Source organism: Rhipicephalus microplus, chromosome 5 (assembly GCF_043290135.1).
Source record: "Rhipicephalus microplus isolate Deutch F79 chromosome 5, USDA_Rmic, whole genome shotgun sequence".
Classification (NCBI taxonomy): domain Eukaryota; kingdom Metazoa; phylum Arthropoda; class Arachnida; order Ixodida; family Ixodidae; genus Rhipicephalus; species Rhipicephalus microplus.
The window spans coordinates 157,804,434-157,814,840 of NC_134704.1; the positions used below are offsets into that span (position 1 = coordinate 157,804,434).

Below are 10,407 nucleotides of genomic sequence, written 5' to 3' on the forward strand. Positions count from 1 at the left end.
GTATATTTGTGCATATCGAGCTTCCTTTTATACCACAGGCCTGTCGTCGACCTGCTAAATCGCTGATAGCATCCTGTAATCTACTCGCTAATACTTTCATTATTATTTCGTAATTACTGTTGTCAGCGAAATTGGCCCATAGCCTGTCACTTTGTTAAGCTTAATCTTATTGTCACTCCTTGGTATCAACACTGCATAAGATTGTTTGAAGTACGGGGCAAGCCGTCCTGCTTGATACGTCTTCTTGAACACCCGTTAAGGTACCGCGCATAACTGTGGGCCGTTAACATAGTAAAATGCTGCTGTTAGGCCGTAAGTACGAGTGATCAGAATAGTGCATAAGAGTGGGTCCTTCTGTGATGCTCCACATTTGAGTCACTCCTTGTGCGTCGGTATGGCTGACATGATCAGCCGCAAGCAGCCGTAGGTTATACCCCGTCAAAAGCGAGGTTCTTCGAGGAAAATCGTTGCCAAACGACTACGCAGTGGTTCCAAATCGTTCGGGCACAGCCGAAGGCAAAACTCAGTTTAGATTAGGCAAAGCAACTCGTCTACGTCCTTTATCTCTCTCTTCTGCACAGCGTTGCCACCACAGACGCGCAGACGACGCCTGTACCGACCGTTAAACAAGCTGAGCCATGCTTCTCCATCAGTGCGAGCCATCATGAGCACCCGTCTCATTGTAGCATCGGGATTCGTACAAGTGTACCAGTTTAGTGGGACACAGTCCCGCCAGCGCTGATCGCGCGGTTCTATGCGGTACAGCGTTATCCACTCATCACGGCCTCGAATACAAAGTTCCAGCGTACCAGGTTCGCAGTCAGCTTCAGCACCGATCTGTCGCAGCCAGTACGGGTGGTTCACGCTGACCTGCGTTTCGTTTAAGGGCAGCGGAAGGTATGGGTTGGCCGCACCGAATCCCACGTCCACAAGGTGCTCGCCCTCGGGGAGGTCCACAATGAGCACTACGTGCTGCTGAAGCGTCATAGGTGCTTCTCGAGGAAGACCCCAGCGAACTCGGGCCATGCGCAAACGCAGCTGGTAGCCCAGAGCTTGCAGAAGACGAGCGAACAGGGAGTTGAGCTCGAAGCAGTAGCCACCACGCCCGCGCTCCACCACCTTGGCGAACAGCGAGTCGACGTCCAGTGCAATCGATCGACCCAGCAAAACGTCGATATTCTCGAAGGTAATGCGTTGCAGGTGCGCCTCTATGAGGGATTGGAGCGAACACAAGTCTGCGCTGAAAGGCTCCTTCTTAGGTACGCCGAGAAATGCCAAGTACTCGTTTGTTTGCTGCGCGGTCAACGGATCCATTTCCCAAGAACAGTGACTAAATTTCCCGCAAGAGTTCACACAAGCCAAACAGCTCTCGGACTGACGCTGAGGCGACGACTTTCCCAAGGCAGCGTAAGCGATAAGATGCGCAACAAACACCGCTGTACAAAGGGAAGGCCAACCGTGCACCTCGACTGAAGGGCAGTGATATAGGGGGGAGATAACTCACTAAGCAGCGCGGAGCGAAGGAGCGAACTCGCTGCGAAGGAGCGAAGGCGGTCGCAGCCAGTCAGGCCTGACAAGCTGCGCCATCACGCTGGATTCCGTGCCGACTGGTTGTGCCCCCGCGATCTATGACAACAGCGCTGCTACGGCTGACCGGCTTGCCCTCCGCCATCTCCTGACGCCGGGAAGCTATCACTGAGCTGTACCCCGGTCGAAGGAGTCCTCGGACTCCTTCGACCGTGTCGTTTTTTCTTTCTCTACTCATTACTTCTGTATGTAGGTGTCCTCATATCTATCCTGTCCTATTTAATCCTCCCTATCTCTTTAATTCCTCCTTACCCCCCTCCCTCGCGGGCCACTGTTCAGGTGTCACACTATAATGCAGACAGTCAGTGGCGTAGCCGAGGGGGGGGGGTTGGGGGGGGCTCAACCCTCACCTGAAATTTTTCGTCTGACACCCCCCACCCCTGCCCCTGCCACTCACTCAACTTACTATTTTTTGTCGCTTCACGCTGAAATGATTTTGAAAGTAACGCTGCTACTATCACAATATCATTAATTATTGCTTGGCGCTTTTACAACGAATAATGTCTATATACGAAAAAAAGTATTGGGGTGTTTCTCAATACTTAGCATACTTTGTGATTTTTGGCACAAACCTAGGCCGCGAGTGTTCTAAGCTGACTTGGCGACGGGAATAATGCTCATGCGGTGGTCATTCTTGTACCCGCCGGAACAGATCTCGCCATGCATAGTCGATCAGTAAGATAATTTTCAGTAGAGAGAGGTTCGTTTTAATGGAAATAGCAAGACACAGTTCCAAGCTCTGTTAGGCCACGTTCAAGCATATTACAGTGCGGCTCTTCGTATGTGTGCTTAGATATACTCAAGCCAAAAAATAACGTTTCTATTTAACCTTCGCCTGTCTTGCTAACATCTATATACACACACACGCACGCACACACACACGCAAACACGCGCACGTGCGTGACAGAATATCTGGTTTACTCCTAACTCGGCTGGTGTATGCTGGTGTACAATATATTTTTACATATCTTTATTATGCCCTGACGTATAGGCACTCCGAAGTGTTGTCTAGTGACAAAGGTGCAACGCAGGGAAATGTGCAGGCTAATCACAGCATTAAAAAGGCCTACTAAAATACTCATCATGTAACTTAGGCTCATAAATAAAAATATGGTGGTCATAAACCTAAAGCAGCGCAATGTGAAATGCAGTGTGGGCAGCTGTAGTGAGCACAAGCTTTATTGTTCAGTACTGTGAAAAACAGCACAAGAATAGGAAACGTAATGGTGAAAAACTACAGACAAATTAAATATATATTGACACGCTTCATCTGTTCGTTTGTCTACACTGACAAGCCTAGAAGGGCACTCCGAGCAGTTTCTGCAACAAGCGACATGACGCAGGACAAGAAATGCATAGAATGGAGAAACACAGGTGGGCGTGTTATCATGTAAAAATACGAGCAATATACATAACCATATTTTTTTTTCAAGAAATGAAAGAAACTTTGCAGAAGAAATGTGTCACTCTGCAAACAGGCACATTACAAAGCGTAATACTGTTGATTATCTTTTTCAAATGACGCAAAGATTCTCCTGCGCATTGCATGCAAAAACAAGTGCCTTATATATTACCCAAATTTCCTAGAATTGCCACATGCGAATTTGTGTCTTTTCATTGTCGTTCACACTGTTCGTATCTGCTAACCACGTCTGCAAGTGAAAGAGTCCACTGAAAAGCAAGGAGTAGGCAACCGGAGAGAACAGAATCACTCTGCCGTGCCGTCAAAGTGATTTTTGGGAATCTGTTTCATACAGTTCAAGTTGCTTCTTTACAGCTGGACGAGAAGTAGCGCATACTGATTTTACCAAGACCGCCTTTTTTACTACCCGCCAGGGTGGTCCAGTAATTATAGTGCTCTGGTGCTGCCCCGCAGGTAGCGAAATCGAATCCCTGTCGTATTTTTAATGTAGGCGAAAACGCTTTAGGCCGATGCACTTTGAATTAGGCGCATGTGAAAGAAGCAAAGGGCTAACAGTTTTGGAGCACCCCTTTACGGCGTCTCTCGTAGTCATATTGTAGTTTTTGGATGTTCATCATCATCATCATAACCATCGGCTTGACTACGTCCACTGCAGGACAAAGGCGTCTTCCATGTTCCGCCATGGGTTCTCGGTCCTTTACTTGCTGCAGCCATTTCATACCCGCAAACCTCTTAATCTCATCTGCCCACACAACTTTCTGTCTCCCTATTACCCGCTTGTATTCTCTGAGAATCCAGTCAGTTAGTTTTAATGACCTGCGGTTATGTTGTCAACGCGATACATGCCCGCCCCATGTCCATTTCCTCTTTTTGTTTTCAACTACGATATCCTTAACCCCGGTTCGTTCCCTGATCCACTCTGCTGTCTTCTGGTCTCTTAAGGTTACACCTATCATTTTTCTTTCCATCGCTCTCTACGTCGTCCTCAACTTGTGGAAATTGAGCCCGCTGCCTTGGCGCGGGCTTTGCCGCTTTTTCTGCCGTTCTCATGTCCCGACATAACTCCCGTCCTCCACGGTCAGCCGCGTCGGGAGAACGGAGAGGGACGTTTAACCCCTCTCACCCGGTAGCGGATGTCGACTGTGGCGCTGCGCACGCGCGCGCTCGCGTAGGGAGCGAAAAAGAGACCTCTCCGGGAACGACATGGGTGTAAGCACGCCTTTCGTCCGTCAGCTCTCTTTGGGGCTCGTTTGGACTTTGCCAACAGCGCCTTGCGCCCGCAGCGAACGCTTACCTTAAGTCGCCCCCTCCCTCTTTCCGATCGCTAGGCCGAAGAGTGGTGCGGGTTCCTAGTGCGGGGCCAGGCTACGCCGACCCGTATCTATCCGAAGCCAACGCGAGCGTCTTTGCCTTCGCTCGAGCAACGGAGCCTTGGTCTCGGTGTCTCGGTGAATCACTTTTACCACGGAGACGTGCTCGCACTACGCCCTGTGTAGTACTTCTCGCCCGTGGAGAAAATAAGCCCATTTTCTTTCCCGCCGCACCTTTGAAACGGGCTCCGTACTGCGTTTTGGTGTTGCCGCAGATAATAAAGTGTTGCGACCTTGAGCAGTACTGTGTTCTCGCCATGGCGACGGTTAACGCGTGCCCTGCGGCTCGTTAAGAATGAACCCACTCTGGTGGCCTTACTCCTTCGGGATACGTGTGACAACAAACTTAAGCTGAAACTTCTTTGTAGGTCTCCAAGTTTCCGTGCCATAGCTAAGTACCGGCAGGATGCAGCTGTTATATACCTTCCTCTGTGGCAATCATGATTTGAGCTTGTAAATTGTGCTCCACCCCATTCCTATGCTTCTAGTTACTTAAGTCTCGTGGTTTGGCTCCACGGTTATTACCTGTCCTAAGTAGACGTTGTCTTTTACAACTTAAACTGTGCTATTACCTATTCCGAAGCGCTGTTATCTTCTGAGGTCGTTGTACATTACTTTCATTTTCTGCAGATTAATTTTAAGACCTACCTTTCTGCTCTCCTTGTCAAACTCCGTGATCATGAGTTGCAATTTGTGCCCTGGGTTTGTCAGCAATATAAAGTCATAGGTGAAGCATGGGTTACTAAGGTACTCTCAGTTAACTCTTATTCCTAACTCTTCCAATTCTACGTCTCGGCAACCTCCTGTAAGAAGGCGGTAAATAGCAATATTGGGGAGGTCGCATCCCCCTGATGTTTAACCTTTCTGATTGGTATGTTGTCGATTTCTTTATAAAGCTCTATGGTGGTGACACATCCCCTGTATATTTCTTCCAGGATGATTGTATATGCTCCTTAGACGCCATAATTCCGCAGTGTCCGCATGGCTGCTGATATTTGTACTGAAATAAACGCCTTGTCCTAACCTATGAAAGCTATGTATATTGGTTGGCTGTATTCTGAGCATTTCTGTATTACCTGGTTGATAGTATAAATGTGGCCTATTGTTCAGTATAGCTTGTCTGAAATCCTGCTTGTTCCATTGGTTGATTGAATACTACGGTTGTCTTATTTCTGCTAGCAATAATCTTTATAAACAGCTTGTATGCGATGGAGAGCAACCTGATCGGCCTGTGAATCTTCAAGTACTTGTCATACCCTTTCTTATCTATTAAGATGAAGTTATCATTCTTCCAAGATTCTGAAACTCTTCCCGTCAGGAGACACTTCGTAAACAGGGTAGCTACTTTTTCTTACACAATCTGTCTTTTGTCTTTTAGTAGATTTGATGTTACTTGATCCTCACCAGCAGCTTTGCTTCCTTGCATTCACTATATAGCTTTTCTGACTTCTTCTATTACTACTGATGGGATGCCATCTGGGTTACTGTTAGTTCTAATATTAAGGTCGTTGTTGTCCCGGCTACTGTACAGAACTCAGAAAAACTCCGCCACTATTATAATTATCCTATCTATATTGGTGGTTACTTTGCCTTCCTTGTCCCGTAGTGCATATATCTGGTTTTCGCCTATCCCAAGTTTTCTCTTCACTGCTTTGAAGCTTATTGCGTTCCTCAGAGCGTGGTCAATTTTCTCCATGTTATACCTTCTTACATCAGATATCTAACGCTTAATAATCAACTTCAAAAGATATTCAGTTCTATTTTGTCTGTTTTCTTTGCAGCTTTTATGCTTTGACGTTTTCCGATGAGATTCTTTGTCTCCAGGGTGCAGCTTGCCAGTGTCCTGTTCAAAAGCCGTACCTCCATCTTCCACTGCACACTCCGTAATGATACTTGTCAGATTATCATTCATTGCGTCAACGCTAAAACTGGTTTCCTCGATAAGAGCCGAGTACCTGATCTGAAGCGAGACTCTGAATTCCTGTACTTTCTCTCTCAGTGCTAGCTTATTTATTGGCTTCTTGCGTATCAGCTTCTGTCGTTCCTTATTCAAGTATAGGCGAATTCGAGACCGTATCAATCTATGGTCACTGCATAGTACCTCGCAAAGCACTTCCACATCCTGCACGATGCGTGGTTGTGCACTAAGTATAAAGTCTATTTCGTTTTTACTTTCGCCATTAAGGCTCTTCCATGTACACTTATGGTTTCTCGTTTTCGGTAGAAGGTAATCAAGATCCATAAACTATTTTGTTCTGGGAATTCTACTGATAGCTCCCCTCTGGCGTTTCTAGTACCGGTGCCATGATCTCCTACTGCCTGGTCTCCAGCCTGCTTCCCTGCCTTGGCATTGAAGTCGCCCTTCAGATGTTAAACCCCAATAATTGATTATTAACAGCTATGTTTTTGCTGTTGTTCTGAACATCGCAATTCAAGCATGACTTCAGTTACATTAATCCTTGATTGAGCTGGCGCAAATGGTCGATAATACACACACATCCAGCTGAAGCTAACTACGTTCCCGCTGAAGGACAGACATTTATTTCATGTTTAATGTTCAGATAGCAATGCCAAACGATTTTTCATGTGTTGTTGCAGCTCTCAGGTAAACCCTAGGAGTCTCAGCAATAAAAGAACCGTTCTGTTTGTGCTGTGCTAACCGACAGAGTTGCCGGAATCTTGAGAAGAAGTTGCACGTTTGGGAACAATACCTCTGGGCATTCGCAGGCGCTTGCATCGCAGACGTGCTGAGCGGTTCTTGGTTTTCTCGCTTCCATTGCTCAGCATATACTGATAACTTCCCTTGCAATGCTGAAGTTGAGATAATGTTAGAATATACACGTAAGTAAACTTCTCGGCAGTGGGAAGAATGATATATTCGGGAATGTTCTATGGCAGAAACGAAGAAAGCATCTCCAAGGTGGGCCGATGCCTTTTAAAGCGCTCATTGAAGGGGTCTATGAAGTAGTACAGAAAGGCCAGAAATACTGTCAGAAAAGGCCAGAAATAAGTGGTCTTCCACACCAACCACTGGCACGTTATTTCGATGAAGCTGCCTGCCTGTGACAAGAGGCATTCTCATTTTCGGAAGTGGTCAACTGTGCACTGAGAGCAGCGGTGCTTTCAGAGAAATGGTCTTCAAGCGTTGTACTGTACGGCGTTTCGGCGCGACCATCGAGTGTCATAGAAGGGCGCTGAACGACCCAGGACGCGAACTACCAAGCAATACGTGTAGGCAGTGTATTTCAATGGGGTGACTTCCCATTGCTAGGAAGCAACGCGCTCTGCAAAGTTCGGGCATTGCCCCGTCGCGGTGGTCTAGTGGCTAAGGTACTCGGCTGATGACCCGCAGGTCACTAGATCAAATCCCGGTGGTGGCTACTCCATTTCCGACGGAGGCAGAAATATTGTAGGCCCGTATGGTCAGATTTGGATGCACGTTAAAGAACCCCAGGTGGTCGAAGTTTCCAGAGCCCTTCACTACGGCATATCTCATAATATATGAAGGTTTTGGGACGTTAAACCCGGCATATATCAATAAAAATTCGGGCACTGACCTTGAATGCGTGAAACGAAAACTTCAGCGACTCTAAATGTCGGCTGGTAAAGTTCCCTCTTAAACACCAGCACTAGTTTTTCGCCTGGTGGAAAGATTCGCGGGATACATAGAGGAAAGAAAACATCGAGGAAAGGAGAGGGGAAGTGACCGTGGACGAGGTAGAACAGCGAGTAACCGGTTGTGCGCTGTACAGAGGTATTATACGCAAAAGTAACAAATGGCAAAATGGTGTCCCAGTTTCTGTGGTCGGGTTCGATATACATCGCTATCATATCTGACAGTGTACGATGAAAGCACTAAGTCAGGCCGTTCGTCTGAGGATGGTAACTGGAGCTTGTTTTGTGTGTAGTGCCGGATGCCTTGAGCACTTCTTCAACGAGTTCTGAAAGAAACACTCTTGCACGGTCACTCAGGATTACACGAGGAGCTTCGTGGCGAAGGATTATTGCTCGAAGGATGAAGTCGGCCACTTCCGAGGCTGATGCAGAAGGCACAGGAGCTTTTTCGGCGTAGCAGGTCAGGTGGTCGACAGCTGTAACTATCCATCGATTGCCCGTGACAGTCGTAGGAAGCGGGCCATACAGGTCAATGCCAACTACCTCGAATAGTACCAGGGGACACGGAAGCGGTTGTAATTGTCCACTTCGAGTTGATGTAGGTAGCTTGCGACGCTGACAGAGCGCATAAGGCAACGTACTTCGCGACACAGGTGGACAAGCCCGGCCAGTAGTAGTGACATCTTATGCGGTCATACGTTTTCTGAAAGCCCATGTGTCCAGCAGACATGTCGTCGTGATATGTCTTGAGAACTGGAGCCCGAAGAAAGCGATGTAGAACGGGCACCCAGCGTTGACCATCAGGGTGGTAGATATGACGGTACAGAATGTGGTTGTTGAGCTTGAATTGCGTCAGCTGTCGGCGAAGACGGGCGTTAGGGGGTCGGAAAGTCCCTTCAAAACGGTCCGTGGTGCGGCGACAGTAAGGGTCAGCACGTTGGTGCGATAAGAACAAACCACACTCGCTTGGAGAAGTTGGGTCTACAGTAGTTAATGACGAAACATGTAGGGAAGAGACGGCCGAAAGCTTCTCGAGTGCGGCAGTGGCGCGTTTGTTAAGTGACTCCGAATAGAGCGGGCAACGCGAAAGTGCGTCGGCGTCTTGATGCTTGTTTCCCGACTCGTACCTGATTGTGAAGTCGTATTCTTGTAAGCGAAGAATCCAGCGACCAAGGCGGCCGGACAAGTTCCTGATTGTCGAGAGCCATCACAAGGCGTGATGGTCCGTAACCACAGTGAAGTGGTGGCTGTGGAGAGAAGGTCGAAATTTTTGTATCGACCGTACGACTGCTAGGCACTCCTGTTCGGTGATGGTATAATTCTTTTTGGCAGGGGTCAGTGCACGGCTCGCGTATGCGACGACTTTCTCACGTGACGATTTGTCTCACTGTAGGAGAATTCCACCAATGCCTCGGCCGCTAGCGTCTGTATGCAGGAGCGTAGGCGCGGTATCGTCGGAATGGCAGAGGACTGGTTCGAATGTGAGTGCACACTTCAGTTGGGCAAACGCCGCTTCACATTCAGGAGACCACACAAAGGCAACGCCTGACACGAGCAACGTGTGCAATGGTAAAGCTACTGAGGCGAAGTCTCGAATGAATCGGCGAAAATAAGAAGCGAGGCCGAAGAAACTGTGCAAATCTTTGGCTTTTTCAGGACGCGGGAAGTGTTGGACAGCGGAAATATTGTCAGGATCGGGACGAATACTGTCCTTGCTTATGATGTGGCCTAACACTTTTATCGTCTTGCTAGCAAAACGGCACTTCTTGGTGTTCAGCTGAAGGCCTGCGTTTGCAAGGCACGTAAGAACTTCGTCCAGTCGTTGCAAGTGCTGAGGGAAAGTTGACGAGAAAATAACAATATCGTCTAAATAACACAAGCAAGTCTTCCACTTCAAGCCCCGTAAAACTGTGTCGATCATCCGCTCGAATGTTGCTGGAGCATTGAAAAGGCCGAATGGCATGACGTTGACTTCGTACAGCCCATATGGTGTTGAAAACGCTGTCTTTTCTTTGTCATCCTCGTGCATGGGTATTTGCCAGTAACCTGAACGCAGGTCTTGGCATGAGAAGTACTCAGCACCTTGCAGTGAATCCAAAGAATCTTCAATGCGCGGCATGGGGTAAACGTCCTTCTGGGTAATCTTAATAAGTGTTCTGTAGTCCACGGAAAATCGCACGGAGCCATCTTTTTTCCTTACTAAAACAACAGGGAATGACCAAGGACTCACGGAGGGACGTATAATGTTCCGTTGCAGCATATCGGCTACATTTTGTTCAATGATCTCACGCTCGGACGAAGAGACGCGATATAGTCGACGGCGAACGATGGAAGTGCCATCATTCTGGATACGATGCCTAATAATGGACGTCTGTCCCAGAGATGAGGAATGGGCATCGAGCAATCTCCTAT

General features: G+C 47.9%; 1 protein-coding gene across 1 annotated transcript; it reads right to left on the reverse strand.

Annotated features, from left to right (window-relative positions):
• Positions 1 to 528: 528 nt before the first annotated feature.
• Positions 529 to 1,314, reverse strand: LOC119173654 (arylamine N-acetyltransferase). Its single transcript, XM_037424450.2, has one exon. It carries the CDS (start codon positions 1,312 to 1,314, stop codon positions 529 to 531), a length of 786 nt encoding a protein of 261 aa, XP_037280347.2.
• Positions 1,315 to 10,407: the final 9,093 nt, after the last annotated feature.

Coding starts and splice junctions, on each gene's coding strand:
- LOC119173654 (XM_037424450.2), bottom strand. CDS start 1,314: ATGGATCCGTTGACCGCGCAGCAAACAAACGAGTACTTGGCATTTCTC.